Source organism: Bufo gargarizans, chromosome 3, assembly GCF_014858855.1.
Source record: "Bufo gargarizans isolate SCDJY-AF-19 chromosome 3, ASM1485885v1, whole genome shotgun sequence".
Classification (NCBI taxonomy): domain Eukaryota; kingdom Metazoa; phylum Chordata; class Amphibia; order Anura; family Bufonidae; genus Bufo; species Bufo gargarizans.
In genome coordinates this window covers 459193454-459219618 of record NC_058082.1, presented here as the reverse complement: position 1 = coordinate 459219618, position 26165 = coordinate 459193454, and the positions used below count along the sequence as shown (strand labels likewise).

The 26165-nt window shown below is 44.2% G+C and overlaps 1 protein-coding gene across 2 annotated transcripts in view; it reads right to left on the bottom strand.

Annotated features, from left to right (window-relative positions):
- The window catches only part of MED14 (mediator complex subunit 14), a 74569-nt gene that overhangs the window by 21845 nt on the left and 26559 nt on the right, over nucleotides 1–26165 (bottom strand). For both annotated transcript variants that reach the window (XM_044286619.1, XM_044286620.1), the window contains exons 7-24: nucleotides 25493–25600; nucleotides 22368–22500; nucleotides 19132–19282; nucleotides 18933–19044; nucleotides 16800–16925; nucleotides 15437–15515; nucleotides 13765–13924; nucleotides 13380–13574; nucleotides 12036–12170; nucleotides 10312–10388; nucleotides 9111–9271; nucleotides 8884–9030; nucleotides 7489–7580; nucleotides 7240–7392; nucleotides 4197–4466; nucleotides 3763–3900; nucleotides 3393–3501; nucleotides 817–942 (exon numbers count right to left, since the gene is read on the bottom strand). In XM_044286619.1, coding sequence (XP_044142554.1) covers nucleotides 817–942; nucleotides 3393–3501; nucleotides 3763–3900; nucleotides 4197–4466; nucleotides 7240–7392; nucleotides 7489–7580; nucleotides 8884–9030; nucleotides 9111–9271; nucleotides 10312–10388; nucleotides 12036–12170; nucleotides 13380–13574; nucleotides 13765–13924; nucleotides 15437–15515; nucleotides 16800–16925; nucleotides 18933–19044; nucleotides 19132–19282; nucleotides 22368–22500; nucleotides 25493–25600 — 2472 coding nt within the window. The remainder of the gene's footprint in view (nucleotides 1–816; nucleotides 943–3392; nucleotides 3502–3762; nucleotides 3901–4196; nucleotides 4467–7239; nucleotides 7393–7488; nucleotides 7581–8883; nucleotides 9031–9110; nucleotides 9272–10311; nucleotides 10389–12035; nucleotides 12171–13379; nucleotides 13575–13764; nucleotides 13925–15436; nucleotides 15516–16799; nucleotides 16926–18932; nucleotides 19045–19131; nucleotides 19283–22367; nucleotides 22501–25492; nucleotides 25601–26165) is intronic.

The following is a 26165-nucleotide window of genomic DNA, read 5'->3' as shown; positions in this document are numbered from 1 at the left end:
AAGGTAACTGGCTCTGACCACTGCCTAATATAATTAAAGGGGTTCTCCAGTTGTTTTTTAAGTGATGACTTTTGCTCGGGATACACCATCACTAGCTGATCGGCAGGGGTCCGACACCCTGCACCCCACCGACCAGCCGGTCTGTGTAGCTCCGTTGGGGGAAATTACAATTGGAATAAAACAGCACCATCATCAATGAAGCAGCGGGAGATTGCTGCTAGAGCACTGCTCTCATTGAAGTCAATGGGAGCAGCGATGTAGTAGCGAGCACCCACCACTACAATGTCGATCTTGCTGTGGAGCTCTGGCGGTAACTTTTGTTAACAGAGCGACAGAGACCAGATAATAGTCAATGGGTGTCAGATCCCTGACAATCAGCTAGTGATGGTCTACCCTGAGGATAGTCCATGACTGGAAAAAAAAAACCTGGTCAACCCCTTGAAATAATTGCTGGATCTCAATAGTTCCTATTGCTTTAGCAATAATCTTCGCACTTTAGCTAATTATGTATGACAGTTTTTAGTGGTCAATGGAGCATTAGCAGAAAAATATGGTGATATAATTTAAGGTGAACATACACATTAGACTAATCATGGACACCTGCTGATTTTGGTGGGAACGGCTAGCTACGTGTGAAATACACGACTATCATCCCAGGGAAGAAAAGATTGGCCAAGCAGAATTTAACAGTGTCTGGCGTGGCCTACTACCCTTTCACCATTGAATACACATCTACATCCAGCCTAACCAAGTGTGAAGGTGTATGGGGAATTCAAGAAAGTTCTCCAAAATAGAAGTTCCATAAAACATACTCACCATGAGGACTTGCAAAATTAGGTGTTGGAACCATTGTAATTCCAAGGGAGGAAGGAGACTGTGTGGGACCAAACGATGCAGGAGAAGGTGCTCTAAGTGCTCCACTAGGAGAACTTTGCAGGTTTCCTAATGAGGAAAGATAGGGGGGGGAGGGGGGATTGAATGCTGAAAGTAAGCATTTAGCACAAACTCTCAAAACCTTCCTGGGTTGAGAAAAGGTTCTCAAGGACAAAGTAGTAATAAATTCATTCAGATGAGCACACATTTAGCAGCACTTGAAACTCTGCAGACATATCCTCACTATATGTATGGCTTCCCCATTCAGTAAATGCCTGTAGGTGTTATTAGCAGGTGAAATGCATTCGGAAAGTCTTCAGACCATTTCACATTTTGTTATCTTGTGGCCTTGTAATATAATAAAATAAAAACTCAAGATTTCCTTTATCAATCTGCACTGTCCCTATACTGAGAAAATTCAAACAGAATTTTAGAAATGTTTGCTCATTTATTTAAAAAAGTATTCAGACCCTTTGCTATGGCACGCAGTTTAGCTCTGGGGGCTCCCATTTCTCATCACCTTTGGGATTTTTCTACACCTTGACTGGAGTCCACCTATGGTATATTGAGTTGATTGAGCATGATTTGGAAAGACTCACCCCTGTCTATATAAGGACCCATAGCTGACAAAGCATATCAGAGCAAAAACCAAGCCATGAGTAGGAAAGACCTGCCTGTAGAGCTCAGATACAGGAACGTATGGAGGCACAGATATGGGAAAGGGGACTGAAAGTTCCCAACAGCAAAGTGGCCTCCATAAGGCTGGGTTCACACCTGAGCGTTTTACAGCGCGTTCCTACGCGCTGTAAAACGCTCAACAAGGAGAAACCAATGATTCCCTATGGGAATGGTTCACACTTGGGCGTTTTACAGCGCGTACGATCGCGCTGTAAAACGCCCGACGCTCCAAAAAGTACATGAGCGACTTTTGGGGCGTTTGTGGCCATAGGACACTGTAGTGAATCACACAAACGCGCGTCAAACGCGCGTTTACTATTACAAAAACGCGCATAAAAATGCGCGTCAAAAACGCGCGTAAAACGCGCGTTTGCGCAACGCTCAAGTGTGAACCCAGCCTAATTGTTAAACTGAAAAACTTTGGAACAACCAGGACCCTTCCTAGATCTGGCTTCCCCACCAAATTAGAAACATAGAATATGTTTACCTGCTCCACTGCAGATAAGAACCATTTAGCCCATCTAGTATGCCCAATATACTGAATACTATGAATAGCCCTTGGCCCTATCTTATATGAAGGATGGCCTCATGCCTATCCCATGCATGCTTAAACTCCTTCAGTGTATTTGCAGCTACCACTTCTGCAGGAAGGCTATTCCATGCAATAGAAACCTAATCGGGGAAGAAGGGCCTTGTTAAGAGGGGTGATCAATAATCCTATGGGAGAAACTTCCATTAGATCAACTCTTACTGTGCACCCCACCAATCTGGGCTTTATGGCAGATATAAAGCACTCAGACTGTGAGAAACAAGATTCTCTGGTCTTAAAGGGAGTCTGTCAGCACATTTACCCCTTTTTAACAGTTCCCATAGCGCTGTAGCCGCCAACACAGATGATTAAAACGGTACCTTTATATGCTTTTGTGGACTTGTAAAACTGCCAAAAACGAACTTTGATGCATATGTAAATGAGGGCTCGCAAGTGCCCAGGGTGGCGTCCACCGCGTTGGTGCCCAGGCAGCTCTGCCTCTTCGGCTCTTATCCCCGCCCAGCCTCTTCCTCTGTCTGACCATCTGTTTTCTCTCCCCCTCAGCGAGATCCCGCGCCTGCGCGATGACTTCCTTGGCCGGGGCATGCACACTGCGATGCCCATTGCTGGCACGGCATCGCAGTAGCTTATGCGCATGCGCCGGCTAACAGCGCGAAAACTGCAGAAAGGAGGCTGTTAGCCGGCGCATGCGCATAAGCTACTGCGATGCCGTGCCAGCAATGGGCATCGCAGTGCGCATGCCCCGGCCAAGGAAGTCATCGTGCCGGCGCGGGATCTCGCTGAGGGGGAGAGAAAACAGATAAGCGGACAGAGGAAGAGGCTGGGCGGGGATAAGAGCCGAAGAGGCAGAGCTGCCTGGGCACCAACGCGGTGGACGCCGCCCTGGGCACTTGCGAGCCCTCATTTACATATGCAAAGTTTGTTTTTGGCAGTTTTACAAGTCCACAAAAGCATATAAAGGTACCGTTTTAATCATCTGTGTTGCGGCTACAGCGCTATGGGAACTGTTAAAAAGGGGTAAATGTGCTGACAGACTCCCTTTAAGAAATGAAGATTAAATTTTTTGTCCTCAATTCTAAGTGTCATGTTTGGAGGAAACCAGGCATTGTCCAATACCATGGTGATGGCCTCATCATACTGTGTTTTTCAGAGGCTGGGACAGGGAGACTGGTCAGAGTTGAGGGAAAGCTGAATGGAGCAAAGTACAGCATTAATCTTTATGAAAACCTGCTACATGTGCCTGAGAGGCTGTAAAGAATTTACTTACTTACAGAAATGAATGGAAGCTCACCTGGTGACTGAGAATGCATCATTACTGGGGAAGGAGTAACAGTGTTATGGTATGAAGACGGTGGAGAAGTGAGAGGATAAGCGCCTGATGTCCCAGACTGCTTCGCAAACTGCCAAATTGAAATACAGAAAGCGGATTTAAAAATTCTCTCCTTTATCATCTGTATACAGAGAACTGTTTATGGCCATGTTCACATGTATTTGTTGCACAAGTAAGGAAGCGAAATTTGCTACAGAATTCTGCAACGAGCAGTACAAGCGAATGTGGTTTAAACAAACTCCTGTTAGAAATCCATTGTGGCTGGAGAATTTGACGAGATGCAACATACTTGCGCACCAGTGTTTTTTTTATTTTTATTTAAGGACATTACCTGCTGTGCCTGAGGCTGAAACTGGGATAATAAAGAGTCCATCATATCACCCCCAATAGGTGATGGCGGATTGTCATCTTCATTGACCGATCGCCGCCTTGCATCCTGATTGCTGTCCACAAACATATTTAAGAAAGTCTGAATGGTAAAAAAGGGGGAATCTTATTACTTTTACATGACAATAAATATACTCAAAAATAAAAAAAAAGGCTAAAAAGGATTATTGAAGTTTTGAGGGTTTTGTTTTCCATTTGGAAATAAGTTATTTGCAGGGATAATACAAGAGCAAAGCAAACAGGAATATGCTGCATCTCTTTCTTATGTACAGGCACTCCTTCAGATTACAATGCCTCTCTTGGAAAAACAAGCACATAACAGCTAGATAACTGCAGAACAGAAAAAGAGTCACCCAATAAAATACAGATTGCACACACCTTCAGTCCTGGTGCAGGATAAAAACCTTCAACAATTTTGCTGTTGTCAAAGAGACTGTAGGCTCCGTCACGTATTGCCACTACTCCCCTGCTTCTGCAGTAGATGTCTATACAATACATGTTTCTGAAGGCCAACCGAATGTGGGTAGGAGATTGGGGAAGTATAGAAAAGCACTGGTATGCAGTATTTATCCGCTGGGTGAGTCCCAGCATTGGCACTGTTGGAAGCTTGTTGATGGCATTTAAAGGAGCTTGAGTATCAAATAATACCTTACGAGGAAAACAAAGGAAATGGGTCAAACTGCTGATATCCCGTATGAGAAGAACATAAATCGCAATACTGCCCCAAAATCAGCCCCACCAGGATAATTTCATGCTACAAACTTTAACACTTGGGGAAAATATACACCCATATTTAAAAACAGGGCTATTACACGGCTACATCGTCCAGTAATTTTGGACTTAAAGGGGTTATCCAAGAGTAAGTCTCTCCTGCCCCCCACCACAATGCCCAGACTAATGATACTGAGAATGCTTACAAAGTATGCTCAGTATCGTGGGTCCAGGCATTGGGGGAGAGGAGGATATTCAGTCTTGGATAACCCTTTAATGAACTGTGCATACAACTCCATTGGGGACAGCAAGCAATGATGATGTCTATAAAGTGCTGTGGAGTATGTCAGTGCTATATTAATAACATACAGGCTATTTTATCTTATCTCCTTTTGGAAGCTGTTAGTTCCCCTTCCTGCCTTCAGGTCTGCTGTAAATCGTTAAAAAACCTCCTCAGTCACAAAAAAAAAAATATGAACCTTGTGTAAAAGTTTTCAAATGAAGGGTGGGATCTGTGGCAAATTTGCATCAAATCCGCACCAAAAACTGCAATTTGAAATTCAGGTCTCTGGTCCAGTTTGGCTGCAGAAACGCACACAGAAATTCATGCGGCTCTTCTGCACGTACACCCTACCCATGAGCAGGTAACCCTTAAGGTCCTTTTACATAGATTGATATATCAGGTCATTATTGGGAACGAACTGGGAACAAACAAAACATTCCCAATAATTGCATGATCGTCAGTGGAGGTGAGATTTGCATTTACATGCAGCAATCGCCGCCGCTGAATGGGGACAAGTGATCAATACAGCAATTGCTTGTCCCCATACGGAATCATTATTGCTGGGCAGTGAATGGCTGTTTAGACAGCAGGATCTGCTGCATAGAAACAATGACTCTCAGTGACAGCAGAACGACAGGTGCTTGCTTGTTCATTGGATGATCGCTGGCACCTTTTACACAGGACAAGTATCGGGCAAAAGTGTTTCTACAAATGATCATACATGATAACTGGCCCGATTATCGGTCCATGTAAAAGTACCTTTAGGAGTGGATTTGTTATGGATATGTAGGCAGCTTGCCCTAAACTCTGCACAATTTTTCCACCACAAGCAAATGTAATAGGGTTTTGCTCATTCATCAGGTGAAAGCATCGTTGATGCAGCCCAGAAGAAATAAGTCTCAGGACTCTCTCATACCCATAACAGAGGAAATGATTGCAGCATGTAAATGCAGCCCTCATTGCCTCATTGGATCTTTTAGGGGCCTTAAAGAGGACCTTTCACCAGATATTAATTGAGATAAGTACCTGTACTTGTGGGGTACCTCCCGCTGATGCTGCCACCTTGCCTGTTTTGTTAAAATAGCGCTTCTACGCCACGCTGTGCCCCCGGTATTTTCCCCGTTCAGGTGCAATGGGGAGGAGACGCAGTCTCTCTCTGTGGGCGTCTCCTTCTCCCCTAGCTGTAGCACTGTCCAATCACAAAGCGTCAAAGCCAGGAAGAAAAAAACCTCCCTGGCTGTGACGCTCTTCACTGCGATTGGACAGCGCTACAGCTAGGGGAGAAGGAGACGCCCACGGAGAAAGACTGCGTCTCATCCCCATTGCTCCGATGATCAGTATTTGCATACTGAGCGGGGAAAATACCGGGGGCACAGCGCGGCGTAGGAGCCATTTAAAAAAAAAAAAACACAGGCAAAGAGGCAGCATCAGCGGGAGGTACCCCGCAAGTACAGGAACTTATCTCAATTAATACAATCCGGTAAACGGTCCTCTTTAAAGAGGTTATCAATTAATACCAATGACCTATCCTCGGATAGATAAATATCAGATCGGCGGGGTCCGACACCCGGGATTCCCACCGGTCAGCCATTGATAGAGGCCGGGAGCCCGTGACCGCCGTGGCCTCTTCCCAGGCCATGTGACCGATGCTGACCCCCATTCAAGTCAATGGGCTGTGCTGCAATACCAAGCACAGCCGCTATACAATGTAAGGTGCTGTGCTTGGTAATGGCCCAGGAGGCCACCGCACTCACTGGAGCTCTGGTCCAAGTCCCAGCACCCCCTACGATGTGCTATTTATGACCTATCCTGTGGATAGGTCATAAATATAATTTCCTTTAAGTATGGCCTCAGGCACACGACCATTTTTCAGGTCTGCATCTGAGCCGCAGTTTTGGAGGCTCGGATGCAGACCCATTTACTTCAATGGGGCCGCAAAAGATGCGGACAGCACTCAGTGTGCTGTCCGCATCCGTTGCACCATTCCGCGGCCTCGCAAAAATATAGCATGTCCTAATATTGTCAGTTTTGCGGACAAGAATAGGCATTTCTATAATGGGCTGCCCGTTTTGTTAATTGCGGAAGGCACACGAGCGGCTTCTGTTTTTTGCGGACCTCAAAAAACGGAACGGCCATGTGCATGAGGCCTATGCGTGTTTATTTTGTAGGAGCAAAGTGGAAGAGAGTGTGTGTGTGGGGGGGGGGGGGGGGGGGGAATGGAGACATCGGCTTACATCAGAGCAGAAAGAACAGCTCTTACATTACACACTAAGAATAAGCCCCGGGGTGTGAGGGTGCCATAGGATTACACCCCTCTCTAGTCCAAAGACCTTTAGCTTTTTGCTTTTCTAATTGCCCACTGGTTTCAAACAACTTTTCTTGAATCTAATAAACCACCAGAAAGAATATAAAATAACACTTATATACCTGTAACAACTGCACCACATTTGGTACTTTGTTGAACATTTCCTGCAGCTGGTGAAGGATGATATTATGACAGTTACTGCAACCTGAATTAGGTCCAGTCGTCCCAAGTGATATATGAAATTTATGGTGAACAGAATTCCACTGAATACTTATCTGCAATGTGGATGAAAACAAATTATAGCTCAAAAAATGTAAACGAAGCATTAGGCATGTAAAATGTGATTTGTAATTAAGTGCTTTTTCACATACCGAGCTTCCCTTTGTTTGCCCGTAACACAAGATAAGTTTGCGATAATTGTATAATCTGACTTCACAGAAATGATTTAAGTGGGGTGGTATGTCTTTAAGAGGAAAAAAAGAAAGAAAAAAAATTACGTTTACAGTAAGGTTAGGTATTAATAAAAGACGATAGCCTATCCTTAGGATAGTACATCCACATCCAACAATCCTTATGCACAGCGGAGTTCCATTACCCCGCACACGTGCAGTAAATCACTGTGTATGATCAGTTACTTTTATTCAGATCCAACTTCAATAATTACTTAATGCATGATTTCATAAAGAAAATGTTTAACCCCCAGAGTCCATACGATCTGTCATAAATATCTTGATAGAGGAATCGCCTGTGTTATCATGCATTTCCAAACTGCTAAGCTGTTGGACGTCAGCCAAGTGCACATTTGGAAATACATGATAACGGAGGCGGTTCCTCAATTAAGATAATTATGACATAGTGTAGACTCAGGTTTCAACATTTTCTATATGAAATGATGGATTAAAGGGAGTTTGTCACCTACTCTGAGCGTTGTGGACCGCTCAGATAGCGTTATAGAACGTTTGCAACCCCCATTAAAATAGTACTTCTCGTGTCTGTCCCACATGGAGAGCCTGAAATAAGGAGTTTATAAAGTTATGCAAATTAGCTGTCACAAGTGCCCAGAGGTGGAGTTAAGGTTGTAAGTGCCCAGGCCCCTCAGCTATATGCCCAGATAATCGCTCCCCTTGCAGTCTTTTGGCTGGCCCCCCTGCCCGCAAGCGCACTGACCACTATGGCAGAGGCACTGATCTTAACAGCACTTGAACGACATCTCCAGGACGGAGGACGAAGCAGGAGAGGAGAGCGGTCTGACATGGGAGCGGTTTTCTGGGCACATAGCTGAGGGGCCTGGGCACTTACAACCGTAACTCCACCTCTGGGCACCTGTGACAGCTAATTTGCACAATTTTATAAACTCCTTATTTCAGGATCTTTATGTGGGACAGACACAAGATAGGTACTATTTTAATGGGGGGGGGGGGGGGAACATTCTATAAAGTGGTCTAGAACGCTCAGAGTAGGTGACAGACTCCCTTTTAGTAATATTTTAGTTGGATCTGAATAAAAATAACTGAATAGTTACTTAGTGTGTCCTGATCATACACAGTGATATTCTGTGTGATAGGTCAATAATATTAGTTCAGTGGGGCAATGTCTCCCTGCACCATCCCCAATTGGCTGTTTAAAAAGGCCCCTTTAAACAGCTGATCGGTGGGGGTGCTGAGAGTTAAACCCCCATTAATCGAATACTCATGCCAATCAATTTTTAAAACTTAGATAACCCCCATTAAGGATTGTTAAAAACAGTATTAAGAAGCAGAGATTACCTTGTAAACACCGTGAAAATTCTAATACACACTCATATAATTTTGCAATGCTATTCCAGTCATTTAGGAACATTTCTACCACTTTGCGTCCGCCTACTGGTTCAGAAAGCGGATTTTCATACGTCAGGTACACGTGTCGTGTTGGACCTACAAGTGAAAATGTCGGTTTATGATTTCTGAATTTTGACTCTGTAACTATCTACAAATACTGCAAAGATTACACCTACCTTGCTCCCTAGAAGAAGCATTGGTCAGAGGGCAGCTTGCAAATACCAGCTCTGCTACCCATGTGCGATTATTCCTGCCTTGCAAACGGAAAGTGCAATCAAGAAGTGACTGTTCTAGTGCCTTCTGTGTTTCCTCACAAATTCCTTTACAAGGAGGAATTCTTAAATTAAAAGGAGAAAATGCACAATGAATCAGCCCTACAGGGTTAAATAATTGCAAAGAAAACACTATTTAAAAAGAACTTGGACAAGCTCGAATATGATTTTGGGTTGAGGAGTCCACATTTGAGATTTTTAGTTTCAATATTCATTAGCCCCTGAAAGGATCTGCATATATGATCCTTTCTGGATGCGCAGGGCTCCAGATGGCGATCAAAATGGTTGCCAATGCGACTTTGTAGGCTTGTCGCCATTTGCGCCTAGACCCTCCGCTGCTCTGCTGCTTTCACACACGAGACAGACATAGCACACGCTGCTGTCAGCGCGTGCCATGTTCTCCTCAGCAGCACAGGGGAGAAGGAGGCAGTCCCTCCCCCCTGTACCGCTGCTGCCACCAATGGACTGATAGGAGGGGAGGGGCTGTGGCCACTGCACCACCAATGAATATCGTTTATGCCTGAATACAAACGCAGGCTGCTGGTGCCGGCCATATCCCATACCCGGCCTCTATGACTACGCGCTGCGATCCGCCGCTATTAACCCATTAATTGCGGCGGATCGCAGCGCGCAGTCATAGAGGCTGGGTGCCGGGTATGGGATATAGGCCGGCACCCGCCGCCTGAGTTTGTATTCAGGCATAAACAATATTAATTGGTGGCGCAGTGCACTGCCGCTTGTTCAGATCATATACCCTTAATACTGAAATGAATAGCCTAGCTATTTGTCGTTATTGTCACAATTTGTTTAGGTACTGTTCACATAATGTTAATGTATATTAAACAGATTCCTCTGATGGAGGTCATACAGTGTCATTGGTCACCCATGGGATTCTATTGTAAAAAGAGCTTTCTCAGTGTACATGCCAAATGTATACATTAGATACATGATGTGAACATAGCCTTACATGTACCTATAACAATTACCCACTTCAGGTATATTTATTATATATCACAGGCAATTGATTTTGTTCTTAATTCCATACATTCAGATTAGATCTTCTTTAACACATAAAACAAGTATTGCAGAAAAATACTGCATTTACCTTAGTATTCTAATAGCATGGCTGAAACCATCCCCTTCTATCTGGACACCCTGATGGGGAATGTCCATGTTGGACAACTAAAAAAAAACACATGGAAAATAAAAATTACGATCAGACAAAAATAAAAATAGTGTTCCGATACAAAAACCTTGAACCACCTTAGCATTGCATATAGTCATAGACTGTCACTAGGCTATGCTAACAGGCATTTCTAGGAGTGAGGGAGGGGTCCCGCAGCAAACGAATTTACTGATTGGGCAGAGAACTCATGAAGGGCTCATTGAAAAGAGAAAAGAACTCATTCAAAGAGAAAAATGTGCAACTGCGATCAAAGACTCAGTCCTTAGCTGTATGACTAGTGCAGGAAGGGGAGGCTAAACACAATCAGCACATCACATACAGTATTCTGTCAGAGGTAGGAGAGAATGCTGAAGACCTGGGAGTTGTGAAACCCAATGGACCCCAGGTATTAAAGGGGTTATCTAGTTTTATAACATTTTCCTGCCCCTGTCGGCATGTTCTTTTTTCAGTTTTCAGCATTATTTCACCTGAGCAGAATATTTAAAAGCAGAACTTCCTGTTTTCATCAGCCTCCTGCTGGGTATTCAATCCAAAACAAGCATGCTTTGCTCTGTAATGTTTCTCCAGGCTTGCTGCACTTGCCACACTGTGCTCTCTGCAGTAGTCTTGACCCCTACACCTCCCCTCTCAATGTTAACATTACAGAGAAATGCATGCTTGGGGTTTGGCTGGGAAAACCCAGCAGGAAACTGATGACAACAGTGGGTTGTGCATGTAAACATCCTGCCAAGATGCAGTGATGGTCAGTTCGCATTGTTCGCCTGCGAACATATGCGGGCTGCCATTTTTTTTCACAACTCAAGCCCTTACCTGTGCGCGAGACGGTCTGAAAACAAGTGCGGCCAGCGGGAGCAGGCAGTTCCGAGAACAGCCCGATGAAGGCCCCCGGTGGCTGTTCTCGGAACTGCCTGGTCCCACTGACCGGCTCGCGCACAGGCAAGGGCTTACCTGTGCCTCGCCATGCCTGGTCCCACTGACCGCACTTGTTTTCAGACCGGCTCGCGCACAGGCAAGGGCTTACCTGTGCCTCGCCAGACTTGTGAAAAAAAGATGGCAGCCCGCATATGTTCACGGGCGAACAATGCGAACTGGCCATCACTGATGGTGAGCACATGGAAAAGAAAGTGCTGATGTAAAAAAAAACGGTATATGGAGCAAAACTTTGATGTGTTTGGTGTCCTGTGGGCAAAAAAAAAACATGCAAAGTGAAACCAGACCACAGTGGATTGGCCAGCGATAGAGAAGTAATCATTACTTTCCTGGCAGATCCAGTGCTGCAGTCACTTACGCGACATGATCGCTGCTGCCAGGTAAACAGATTCTAAATAGGAGCGGCATCTGCTAGGTAAGTAATGATCAACTCTTTATTCTTGATTCTCTGTTATCTGGTTACTTTCTGAAACCAGACAACCCCTTTAATCCCTCCACTAGACAAAATCATCAGGGAAGCAAATACTGATCTTTCGCTACCTTAGACTACTGTGGAAGTAAGAAATATTCCCTCGACTACCTTGGGAAGCAGGCACTATACTCATATGTCCCAACATTTCCAGGCCAAATCACAGGACACCCCCAAAGAGCACATAAAGGTCCCTCTTAATGAAATGTATACAATGCATCAACAAAGGATTATTAACACTCACTTCTGTTCGAAGTCCAATAAACGGCATGTTCGAGTCACACATGGCGACAAAGTGAGAAAGCACTTTATTAAAGGCACATATTTCTCCTGTCCGCTTTGGCTTCTTTAATTCTGGGGAACCCTGATCACCAGAGAGCTGGAAGAAATTAATTTCATTTAGTGATTAAATAGATAAAATAACTAACATAACTGGTGAAGTGGTTTACATGCAAGTGAATTGTACGGCTTGAATGCTATCATTATCTTTCTATAAGACTCTTGCCATGTTGGTCACAACCGCCCCAAAAATTTAGAGAGTGCTCGGAAACCGTGTAAAGTAAAGGAAAAAGGGCACTTTTCAAAGCAGCTCCACTACACGCCAGACTGAAAGAGATGACATCCTGTTGGCAGTCACATTGAATGAGGACGCTAACACTTCTAGTCCTTCGTGGATAGAAACCTCTGTGCTGGAACGGAGGAGCTTTGAAAAGGTGATTTTTTTTTTCCCCTGCTGTTTTACACAGTTTTTTAGAAGCTCACTTTTTTTCTTTTCTGGGAGGTGGATGATCAGTCTACCCCTTTAAGGGTCAGTTTGTCAGCAGTTCTTACCCCTCAAAACTGCTGACAGCACTTGATCTGTTTTAACTAGTTGACATGTCAACTAACTATGCAGATTGTCATACTAGTCGAACAAGTGTCTGCTAGGTGTTCCCCGTGTGTCCTGCGCTCTCTGCAGTAAATTGCTCCCGCAATCCCTCCCTCCCTCTGGTTTTCAGTGATAGCTGTAGTGGTCTCCTGGATGGATGCTACCATTTATGTGCAGAGGAACGGGTGGACTGCAGGAAGCACTAGACATTTTGAATCCTCTAGGTGTTTGTTCCAAGGGCACAAGATGGATTAAAGCTTTTTCTGTTCTATGCAACTGGCATGACAATCAACATAAATATGTTTTAATATGATCACACATCATCTACATAGCAATGTCAGCAGTTTTAGGCCTCATGCACACGGCCGTTGTTTGGTTCGCATCCGAGCTGCAGTTTTTGCGGCTCGGATGCGGTCCCATTCACTTCAATGGGGCCGGAAAAGATGTGGACAGCACTCCATGTGCTGTCCGCATCCGTTGCACCGTTTCGGGGCCCCACCAAAAAAAACATATAAACTGTCCTATTCTTGTCCGTTTTGCGGACAAAAATAGTCAGTTATATCAATTGTGCTCCGTGCCGTTCCGCAAATTGTGGAATGCACATGGACGACATCCGTGTTTTGCGTATCCGCAATTTGCGGACCGCAAAATACACAACGGTCGTGTGCATGTAGCCTTAAGGGGTCAAAAAAGACGGAAGACTTCCTTGAAAATACTTACTTTGCGTTTGCAGCCAGCTTTCCCATGCTTTCGCCATGTTCCATCAAAAGACAGCACGTCAACATTTGTCTTGAATCGCTGTAGCAAAAGAGCAGTTGGGGGGTTATCTTCCCCTTCTGTGTGACTGACCGACAAGAAGTGGTAGCTGTACTCCAGCTCTGTTGGGTTGCTAGGAACCTCAAGCATCTCCACTACCTAAAACACACACAGAGAAAAGATCAGAGACAAAAGATTTTTTTATAAAATAAAAAAAAAAGCATTTTCTGTTTTATCATCCAATGTATGGGGTTGTACCATGCATGATAACCTAATTTAGGTATTTCCCTATTGAAGTGTGACGTGAACTAAAATAAAAAAAAGAATAAAGATGGAGAACAATACTTACTATGTAGTACTGTGGAAGACGTGTAAGCTTGATGAAGAGCTTGTGTTTGGAAAGATTGCTAATAGGATGGTTGGCATAGTTTGTCAAATGCAAAGACTCGCTGCACAGAGTGGGTAGATGCTTTACCGAATGCCTACAACGCTGCTGTCCGAGCCAGAATCTGTAGAGAACATATCACCATGTAAACAATTACTGCATATAAGAATGTCAGGAGCTGAGCTTCTATAATAAAAGCGGGTGTAAGAACCACTGGAATCGACAAAGGTTAATTAGAGAAAATTGCATTGAAGGGTTTGTTCACATCTGTGTTGGAATCGCCACCAAAAATTCCGGACAAAAAAGACTTAGGCCTCTTTCACACTACAGTATGTTGCATTCAGTGTTTTGCGTTCCGTTTTTCACGGATCCGTTGTTCCGTTTTTTGCTTCCGTTGTGGTTCCGTTTCCGTTCCGTTGTTCCGTTCCGTTTTTCCGTATGGCAAATACAGTATACAGTAATTTCATATTAAAAATTGGGCTGGGCATAACATTTTCAATTGATGGTTCCGCAAAAAACGGAACGGATACGGAAGACATACGGATGCATTTCCGTATGTGTTCCGTTTTTTTTGCGGCCCCATTGACTTGAATGGAGCCACGGACTGTGATTCTCGGCCAAATATAGGACATGTTCTATCTTTTCAACGGAACGGAAAAACGGAAATACGGAAACGGAATGCATACGGAACACATTCCGTTTTTTTGCGGAACCATTGAAATGAATGGTTCCGTATACGGACCGTATACGGAACGCAAAAAACGGACCGTATACGGAACGCAAAAAACTGTAGTGTGAAAGAGGCCTTATCCTGAAAGGAAACTGAACAGACTCTTGTAGTCAATGGAGTCAATGGCTCAGCTCGGATCAGTTATGTGCTGAATCTGTTAAGTGTTCTTGCATAGCAAGACCACTTAATGTTATCTCACATATATATATAGTCTTATTATTATAGCCAAATTTGCCACCCTAATTCCTCCCACAGTTTTTACACTACATAGACAAAAAATTACCAAAACGTGCAGATTGTTCCCGATCGGATTGCTATTACTTTGTGGAACGTTTCGCCTTATGGTTCACGGAATATTGTGGTCCTTGTGGCGAAAGTTGTCCCATAGGAATGAATGGCAACGCTAGAGTGGGAGCTGGCAAAAGCTGAAAAATCAGGACATGATTTCTAAACTGCCACCACTCCCTCATTTTCAGGCCCACCTACACAAATCTTATATCAAAACGTTCAGCTATCCCTGCTGCCACTAAAAATGTCCATGGCTAAGCAATCCAAGTTTTTCCCATTGACTTTGACAGGGAAAATTTTCAAATTGCTCCCAGTCGCACAGATTTGAAACTAGTCACCAAACGTGGGTCACTTAGTCATGGGGTCCGACCCTTAGGTGCACCCACCCCGACCCTTAGGTGCAACCTTTCCACAGTTACTCTAGCCAATTCAACCACACAACAGTTACTCAAGCCACTCCACCCAGTTACTCCGCTCACTCCAGTTGTAAGCTACTGGTGGAGGCAAGAACACTTCACACAATTTCCCCAGAAATTGTAGCTTTTCTAGTTTACGTTGTTTTGCTCTTATAAGTGATAAATTATAGATCTAGTTCTCTTAAATATCAATTACACTTACTTTAGCTGCTGAAGCCAAGGGATTATTTTTTTCATGTCATCATTGATGGCTTTCTCAATATCATCTAATGCGGTTTGATCTAAAATTAAAATTCACTTATTAATATAACTGATGAAAACAACCACTAAACATGAACATAGGCACATACATGAAGGATACAGGGACACGTTAGAGCTCAGATCACAGGACATGGCGACAGAACCAGCCATTAAAGAAATCCCAGTCGTTAAAACAATGCATTATTTAACTAGTTCTGATGCACTATTCCAGAGTTTGTTGGTATGCAAATGAACCTATCTGTGCATATGCAAAGAGGGGTGGCACTAAGTCCCTGGAGCACTAGATCTTCACCACCCTAAGGGTCCATTCACACGTCTGCAATACGTCAATCCGGCACCCCCATAGAACTGCCTATTCTAGTCCGCAATTGCGGACAAAAATAGAATAAGTTTATTTTTTTCCGGAACCACGGACCGGAAGATCGGGTGTGCGCTCCGGAAATGCAGATGCGGACAGCACACTGCGTGCTGTCCGCATTCATTCCATAGAGAATTAATGGGTCCGCACCCGTTCTGCAATTTGCGGACCGGATGCGGACCCATTCTACGGACGTGTGAATGGACCCTAAAACTTCGGCCACTCCCACCTTACCGTTGACTGGCATAGCCTTGGTTGGCCCTGTTAACTCAGAACTGTGTCGTAGTGTCCTATATCGGCACGTACGCACATCAGCTGAGTAATGAACAAGTGCCGATACAGGAAAGCACAGAGCAGGCATAGGGTTACAGGAGAAATGCCTGGCTCTGTCAAATAATGGGAGGGTGGGAGTGGCTGTGGGTTCAAGGCAGTGAAGATCTGGTGCTCAGAGCCCCCTCCTAAGCTAATTTGCATACTTGCAGAATTAGTTATAACTGTGGAATGGCACAATAGAAAGATTAATAAAACATCATTTTAACGAGCAGGATCAACCCTACCAGTCATTATGTCAGATTTCAAATGGGCTTTAAATACTGCAGCGTGTCCAACATGCCCAAGGAAACTAGAACTCTTATTCTCTGGCATCCTTGCCATTTATTAAACAGTTGCCATCTCAAATGAATTGTTACTATGCAGCCAGTACAAGGGAATATTGTGACCATCAGCAACTTACCACCTTTTTCAGCTAATTGTTACAGTTTGCAAAAGTGGATGGCCATGAAGTTCCTTTTTTTTAGGGGTTGCCCTGTTGTGACAATCCCTTTAATAGGTTGATTTTACAGATGGGTAAAAGTGGTAGGTACATTACTTCAGATATTCATATGTGTTTTATGTCCTTTCAGACTCTATACATGTATTACACAAAAAAAGCCCACACAATTCTTACCAAATCCATAAAGCATGAGCTGAAACATTCCTGAATGAAGATCTACGAACACATGAAGACACTCTGACCGCCCACAGGGCTCTAGAATGGGGACAACCAGGGTTGGAAGGGCCGTTTCCACAAATGCTGTAATGAAAGAAGAAATCTTAAATCATCAAGTATGAAATGAAAATATATCATGTACAAATACGACTTCAATTCCCAAAAAGTTGGGGCGCTGTGTAAAATGTAAATGAAAGAAGAATGCAATGATTTGCAAATCTAATAGAGCCATATTTTATTCACAATAGATCATAAAAAACACAGAGATAATAGTATATTTTATGGGATACGTTTTATATAAGTAGTAGTTTCTATAATAATTTAACCTTTAATAACTCTGGGCCTATTACGTCTAGTTAAAGGGTTTGTAAAGTGCTAGAATATAAACAACCTGTCCTCAGGATAGGACATCTATATCAGATCAGTAGTCTGAAGACGGCGTGACACTTGAGAGCGCTGCATCCTGTTCACTGTTTAACGGCATACTGTCCAGCTTGTAGCTGCAGTGCAACTACAACTGCTTATCCCGTTAAGGCCTCTTTCCCACGGGCGTGTGCTGCCTGTTGCCGTATTGCGGACCGCATTCTCGGATCCGCAATACAGGGGTGCCGTTCCGTGGGCATTCCGCATCACGGATGCGGACCCATTCACTTAAATGCGAATGGTGCAGAACGGAATGGTGCAGAACGGAACCCTACGGAGTGCTTCCGTAGGGTTTCGTCCCGTACTTCCGTTCCGCAAAAATATAGAACATGTCCTATGTTTCTGTGGAACAGCCGGATCGCGGACCCATTCTAGTGATTGGGTCTGCGATCCGCTGCAGCTGCCCCTCGGACTGTGCTCGTGCATTGCGGCCCGCATTTTGCGGGCCGCAGCATGACCACGGGGCACACACGCCCGTGTGAAAGAGGCCTAACTTGAATGGGACGAACAGTTGTAGTTAACACTGTGACGCCTCTACAAGTTAGACAGCGTGCAGTTAAACAGTGAAGAGGACACAGAGCTCGCATGAACCCAAGAACCTCTTGAAACAGCTGATAAAACTTGGACCCGTCCGATACATTGATGACCTATCCTGAGGTTAGGTCATCAATATACTAGCACTGCACAACCCCCTTTAAAGGAGTAGTGTGATAAAACATTCTACATGCAACTGGATCTGAATACTTTTGTAGTTGCTTGTAATTAAAAATTTAGTATAGCCAGTGAGCTATTCAATAAAATGTTTATGTATAGCGCCACCTGCTGTTCTTTTCATTATTTTTTTGTCCGTCAAACTGAGCTGGTTGCATGTGCTCAGTTTAAATCTTCAACTGCCACCAGCCATATGTTCTGTAAGAAGCTGTGACAGTTACAGGGAGAGAGCTGCAGCAGAAAGGACACACCCCCTAAACTGCCAGGCTGAAGAAAATCTAGCAGAGCAACTGGAGCAATCAATGTAGCGCTCTTCTGGACCCATGTGAGGTACAGAGCTGGTTCTAGCTTTGTTAGAAACGTATTGTCATGTGCTATATAATGTCTGATTTTCATTTTGTACATCAATCTTGGCATAACCCCTTTAAGTTTGTATTAGGGTACATTCACATGACCGTGTGTAATCGTTTTGCGGTCCGCAAATAACGGAACTGTGTGTCCGTAATTTGTTTCCGCATCAGTTCTGTGTGTCTACATTGAGCAATAGTATCAGAATATTTTGCACCAAGGTCAGGGACTTCAATTACATGGAAACAGATTCGCTAAAAACTTATGACATACGGAATGTTTTCCGTACGTCTTCCGCAATTTGCAGATCCATTGACTTAAATGGGGCTGCGGACCGATCTGTGCGTACAATAGTAGTACAAGCTTCATATTTTTGCAGACGAGAAATGCGTAAACACGGATGCGGACAACATACTGAATGTTGTCCATACATTTTATTCACCCATACGAATGAATGGATCTGCATCTATTCCACAAAATGCGGATCGGACGCGGATAAAATTATACGGTCATGTGAATGCACCCTTAAACAGATATTATTCAGAAAAAGAAAAAAAAAAAAAGCAGTAAAAACAAACATCGAATGCAAAAAATAAAATAAAAAATTACAGTTGTCCTTTGGGTTGAAATTCTTTAAAACCGCTTTTAACTCCTGTAACTTCTGATGTGACCGAGCATGTACACTGTCGATTAGCAGTTTTTCTATTGACAAATGGTCAATCTGAAAAACATGAAAATTTAGATATACACATACACACACACATGGAAAAAAAACTATAAGGAAATGTGTTCCTGAGAACCAACTTACTCGCATAGCTCTTTCTATTAATTTAGAGTCACAGGTCGGAAGAGGAGGCTCGTGGGAAATTTGCAATGGTTTTGAGCCATCGGTCTCGTCTATCTTTATGGTGACCTTGTGAACAGAAGCTGTACCTGTTTTTCTCCCCAGTACCTGTTGGCTGTAACAAAAAAATAAAAAGATACGCAAAAAAAGCTAATTTGAAATAAGTTACTGACATGTAAAGAATACATTTGTTAGGCTACTTTCACACTAGCGTTCGTCGGTCCGCTCGTGAGCTCCGTTTGAAGGAGCTCACGAGCGGACCCGAACGCCTCCATCCAGCCCTGATGCAGTCTGAATGGAGCGGATCCGCTCAGACTGCATCAGTCTGGCGGCGTTCAGCCTCCGCTCCGCTCGCCTCCGCACGGACAGGCGGACAGCTGAACGCTGCTTGCAGCGTTCGGGTGTCCGCCTGGCCGTGCGGAGGCGTGCGGATCCGTTCAGACTTACAATGTAAGTCAATGGGAACGGATCCGCTTGAAGATGTCACCATATGGCTCAATCTTCAAGCGGATCCGTCCCCCATTGACTTTACATTGAAAGTCTGAACGGATCCGCGCAGGCTACTTGCGCACTTGCGAAATTTTTTAAAGTTATTAATGCAGACGGATCCGTACTGAACGGAGCCTCCGTCTGCATTAATATGATCGGATCCGTTCAGAACGGATCCGATCAAGCGCAAGTGTGAAAGTAGCCTTAATATGCCTTATATAGTAATACACGAGCGTGAAAGGGTTGAACTGGACAGAACAGTAGTGGGGACAGGAGATTAAACCAGTGCTGCTAGATGGGGTCTTTTAGAGCAATGAATATACTTCAAGAGCACATCCATATAACGTGCGAGGATACGGCAGATGTTCGCTTGTATATAGTGATAGGTTGGTATTTTAATTGTTGTTTACTACATTAACATGGTTGTCCAAGATTAGAAGGATGTCCAATTTTTTAATCCAGAGGTGGTGCCACTCTGTGCTATGATTTATTTAGGTATTGTAAAAGGCTTCTCTCGCCAGTTTCATAGCATTAGCACATGCTGACCGTAGACCTGGGCACTGGTCAGCAGAATTGATCTATCTTGGTCACCTCCCATTCTAGGGTCGTTTCCATTACTCCTAGAGGCTCCGTTCCCCCTACACTTTGACAGGGCGAGGCCACACCATCGTGCCTGGCCCTGACTTCTCTTAAAGTGTCACACTGCTCTCTGCGCTTCAGTAACCAACACAGGCGTAGTACAGGGACGAGGTGCGCCGGCGGTCCTCATCTACACTGCCCTTGCGTCAGTTACTGAACCTCAGGGAGAGGTGCAATGAAGTTCACAGTGCCTGGGCCCTGTCAATCAAAGTGCAGGTGGTATGACAGCAGCAGGAAGAATGTAGCCCCTAGGAGTAACAGCTATGCCCCAGTTGCTCATTTTCATATTTTACAGCCTTTTTTTTACCCAAATGCAGCCACATATTGGGATGGGACCAAGACAGATCAATTCTGCTGACCAGCGCACAGATTAAGGTCAGCCTGTTCTAATGCTATGAAGCTGCTGACAGAAGCCCTTTAAGCATCTATGGACAAAAAGTAATTTCAAACCCATGGATAGACAGACATTGGACCTTTCCTGGATAAACGTATCTATTCCTGTGAGTGCTGTGTCTGCTTCATCTACGCCAAAGAGCACTACTGCCCCTTTTATGTGTAGGTTAGGCAAGTCTCAGAGAATCTGGTTTTCACGTGACATGTAAGTGAATGAGGTCAACAGCAGTAACCTGCATAACCGGGTGGCTGGGAGCAATGCTGTGCAGGGAAAATTAATAAGGGGACTCTGCGCTTCCTTTCCATCATTCTCAGGATCTGTGGGGTTCCCAAGAGTTTAAAGAGGCAGGGCTTGACAAATTTCCTTGGAATCTAGGAGCCAGCTAAAAAAGTTAGGAGCCAGGCGGAGCCGCGTCATAAAGGCCCTAGTAGGTGCCCCCATAGTGCTCTCCCCCCCCCCCCCACTTTTCCATAGAGCCCCCCAATAATGCTGTATACCATGTTACATATACCGCCGCTCCGTCCCCGGACCCTATTGACTATAATGGGGGCGGGGGTGAAGCTCCGGCGCAGCACGGCAGTTCGCGGTGAGAGGCCGCCGGACTAAAAAGTTGGACATGCAGTACTTTTAGTCTGGCGGCCTTTCGCCATGCACTGCCGTGCTGCGCCGGAGCTCCGCCCCCGTCCCTATTATAGTCAATGGGGACAGAGCTCTGCCCCGGCGAAACAGCGGAAGGACGGATCCGACAGGGTGAACAGCCGGCTGGATCCGTCCTGCCGCAAGTGTGAAAGTAGCCTTAGTTATATAGCTACTGAATGAGAGAGAAGAAGGGATGCCTTTAACATATACATCTCCTTGAGAAGCCAATTTTATCCTAAAGGGTTAATTCAAACTAATCTAAACTCTGTCCTGTCACTTCTCTTATCTCTCTGCTCCTGTCCCTTATTCTTATCACTGCTGCAACAAAAGCATCAGCATCAGTGTAAACTGTTCTAGAGTGGGACTGACTGTTCTTTTAACTCAAAGAATCAAATGAGTCTCTAACTAAGTCGGATCTTTAGATTCTTTTAACCTGAGACTCATTTGATTCTTTCTCAGACTCCCTGCACTTGTGTCAGTGACTCAGAGCTGCTAGTGCTTGCCTTGCCTCAGCTCTGATTGGTTGGTGGGAGGGGAGGGGAGGGGCTGGCAGAAGCAGCTTCCACTCTAGGATCAGATTACACTCCTCCCGAGTCCCTCCCCTCCCTGCTGCCAGAATCTCACTCTCTATGTGTGCTGTGATGGAGCTGTTTCAAGCGGTGCTGCGCATCCAATCAGAGTGCTCCGCTCTTAGCCAGGAAGAAGGAGCTCAAGTTCTCACAAGAGATTTACGGAGCCAGGGAGAAGATAACCGCGCCCAGGAGAACTTCAAGTCCACGCCTAGTATAACAAAGTCGCCTCAATAGCATATGAGGCGCCAAAAGACAAAATTGCCAAGACATCACTGGGGGACGCACTATAAGGTAGTATTAGATTCTAGATATCCAGGTGAAAGGTCCTCTTTAAAGTCACCAATCATACACTGATGGAAAATTCTTCCAATAAATCATGAGTTTATAAAATGGGAAACACTCTTTAATGACTGATAAGGAATCTGCAATGAATGTAAATGATAAGAAATCCTGCCGTAAATACGTACTTCCAGACAGCCAGAATGAGGCATTTCCCTGCCATGTATCTTTCAATCTGAACGAGATCTCCCCAGCGTTCCCTTATTAGCATTTGCGCTTGTGAATGGAGGACTTCCAGCTGGAGTGATAAGCAGAAAGAATCTACAAAGCAGGTATAAGGAAGCATAACATACGCAATGCACATACCATACACTGCAGGTACTGAAACCTTGTACATATTATACCATCGATGATATAAGTAAAAACTGTAGAACAGATCAAGCAATGGAAGAGTGTTCCAAAATAGATCAGGACAATAGAGTCGGACATGATGGCATCCTCTGGATAAGGCATCGATATCAGATCCGAGGGGGTCCGACTCCCGGGAATCCGGCTGATCAGCTGTTAGAAGAGGCTGGGCGCTTCGTGAGCATGGGACATCACCGTACATCGGGCATATGGTCTAGTACAGCTCAGCACCATCCAAGCAAGCACAGCCGCTATATAATGTATGGCACTGTGCTTAGAAAGCTGCCAGGCCGCCGCAGTGCTCACCAGAGTTCCGATGCGGGCAGTGGCTCCCTGAAACAGCTGATCGGCAAGGGTGCCGGTACTCCCGTCGATGTGATAATGATGGCCGATACTGAGGATAAGTCTTCATTATCTTCAACTGGATAAATCCTTTAACTTTTTTTTTTTTTGCAACCATGTTAACATCTATATTTAAAAAGCAATCAAAAAATCCTTCAGTTTTCTCACTGACCACTGGACCTAAAATTTGTTAAGACTTCCTGTATTTTGAAAGCAGCTACATGGGCCTTAGATCCAATAGACAGGAGGGGACATCACTGACTTATATGGGAGAGTTTTCTAGTCATGCTCTGTGACCTGTGCAGAGGTCAGGAGGGAGTAGATAAGCTGTGATATCACTTATTGTGAATAGTGGATCCTGTGTTATCGATGCAGATTGTAATTCTGTCTGTGACCATAATAATAGCAACTGAAAGGTTACCTGTAAAGAACAGGAAATCACAACCTAATAGGCCTGGTGGCCAGTTCGAAAGATGTAGGATTATATACAGTAACATGGAAAAAAAACACAAAAAATAAAAATTTCTTAAAAAATATGTTAACCCAAAAACATTTACTGAAGATACATTCCCTTTGAAAGTTTTCCAGTTTTATAAAGGGCTTAATCTTGGAGTAACACACTTTATGTGTCAATTTTTCACTATTTTAAGATCTGCTTGTGATCAGTTAACGAGAATACTCTCATTTACATTCATAGGCTGATAATCTGTACAGATCTAGAACTTTTCACGGCCACGATTACTATTTACTAGTGTGATGTGATCCAATCATAGAAATACAACCAAATCTATCATCTATCCAGGGGAAAGAAAATAATAAAAAAATAAAAATCTGAAGTTTTTTTTTTTTTTTACATTGCTTCAATAACTCACATACAAATTTCTGACTAAAGGTGCATTTACACGGACCAAGAATCAGCAGACTGTCGGGAAGGAAGCGTCGTTAAGTGGAGAAGAACACTGCATTTGCATGCAGCAAACTCCTGCAGACTATGGGAAGGAATGCGATCACTTGTCCTCATACAGATGCATTGTCTCTAGGCAGCAGACCGCCTTTTGGACATCACAATCTGCTGCCCAGAAACGATCATTTACATGCCTACACGAACAAACATTTCGCTCATTCATTGGGTGATCGGAGGCATATTTAGACGGGCAGATTGTCAGGAAGATTCGTTACCAATAATCTGCCTGTTTAAATACAATTTAAGGGTCCATCAAAGCTCACTAAACGAAGGGTCCTTTTACACAGGCAGATTTTTTCCCCCCAAAAAAAGGCGTGCTGATCAACAGTATAGCATGTCAACTGGGACCTGGTTAGTCCCATTTACATGGAGCAATAATCAGCAATGCATGTGATTGCTCGGGAACATACACTTCTCTTAATATCGGCATTTGTTCCTTTGTTGGGTTATCAGCAGTAAGTTTAGACAGGGCCATGACTGGGCTTGTAAAAGACCCAAAACAGTATCATATAGTAGGAGTGCAAATAATCCCTAACATTAATTTCCGTCTATTTATCATTACTTTATGCAAGCCAAAACTAGGAGTGGGGCAAAAGCAGAGAAGAAGTGTAAGGCCTCTTTCACACTTGCGTTGTCCGGATCCGGCGTGTACTCCACTTGCCGGAATTACACGCCGGATCCGGAAAAACGCAAGTGAACTGAAAGCATTTGAAGACGGATCCGTCTTCAAAATGCTTTCAGTGTTACTATGGCACCCAGGACGCTATCAAAGTCCTGGTTGCCATAGTAGGAGCGGGGGAGCGGTATACTTACCATCCGTGCGGCTCCCGGGGCACTCCAGAATGACGTCAGAGCGCCCCATGCGCATGGATGACGTGCCATGCGATCACGTCATCCATGTGCCTGGGGCGCCCTGACGTCACTCTGGAGCGCCCCGGGAGCCGCACGGACGGTAAGTATACCGCTCCCCCCTACACTTTACCATGGCTGCCGGGACTTTAGCGTCCCGGCAGCCATGGTAACCACTCTAAAAAAGCTAAACGTCGTATCCGGCAATGCGCCGAAACGACGTTTAGCTTAAGGCCGGATCCGGATCAATGCCTTTCAATGGGCATTCATTCCGGATCCGGCCTTGCGGCAAGTCTTCAGTTTTTTTGGCCGGAGCAAAAAGCGCAGCAAAAAGCGCAGCATGCTGCGCTATTTTCTCCGGCCAAAAAACGTTCCGTTCCGGAACTGAAGACATCCTGATGCATCCTGAATGGATTTCACTCCATTCAGAATGCATTAGGATAATCCTGATCCGACGATGGAACTCTATGCCGGAAGACCATAACGCAGGTGTGAAAGAGCCCTAACTCTTTCCAGTATACTTTTTCTCTGCTTCTGTTCTGCTGGTGATTTTGGCTTACAGGTAATGCAAAATATGCCTGTGTGAAAGTGTACAAAGTAGTACTGACGACGGGCCGGAAATTCGAATAAAGAGCCTCTTGGTGCAAGCATCATCTAAACTATTAGGGCAATAATTTTAATAAAAGTCACCTTGAACAGAATTCATTTCAAAAGAGTTCTAAGAAAACATACGTAAAAAGGAAAGGATACGCAAACATGTATACATATCCTGAAGAGGCTTCTCATCCGCAAAGAGCCTGGATTGAACTAACTGATGAATGAAATGTATTTGCATGGAATGAACTAGTGCACGACCATCTGGGGGGAAAAAATAAAAATTTTTAATAAAACACTGTTCACAATTAACATGCACAATAAATATATATAATAAAATGGCAGCACCAACCAAAAAAAAGAGAAGTGGGTGCTAGCTCAAGAGGGAAAAGCTTACCCAAAATGTATAATGGAAAGAGAGAGCAGCACTCCAAAGTTGCAGTAAAAAAAGTGATATTTTTATTCACCCATTGGTAACGCTAATCAATGGGCGAATAAAAATATCACTTTTTTACCGCAACTTTGGAGTTCTGCTCTATCTTTCCATTAGATATATCTCTCAGTTCTTAACTTACTGTTTAAATAAGTGTTTATGACCTCTTAGTAATTTACAAATAAGGTTTATTAGATGACTGGCACAAAGTGAAAGTACCAGTCACACACCTAGAAAAACAGTTAACTCTTTGTGACGGAACAGGCAATTTTTAATAAAGGCCAATTGAAAAACTAGATTTTTGTACTTACCGTAAAATCTGTTTCTCTTCCATTCATTGGGGGACCTTGGGTATAGCTGTTGCCAGATCCGGGAGGACAACGGCTTTCTAGCATA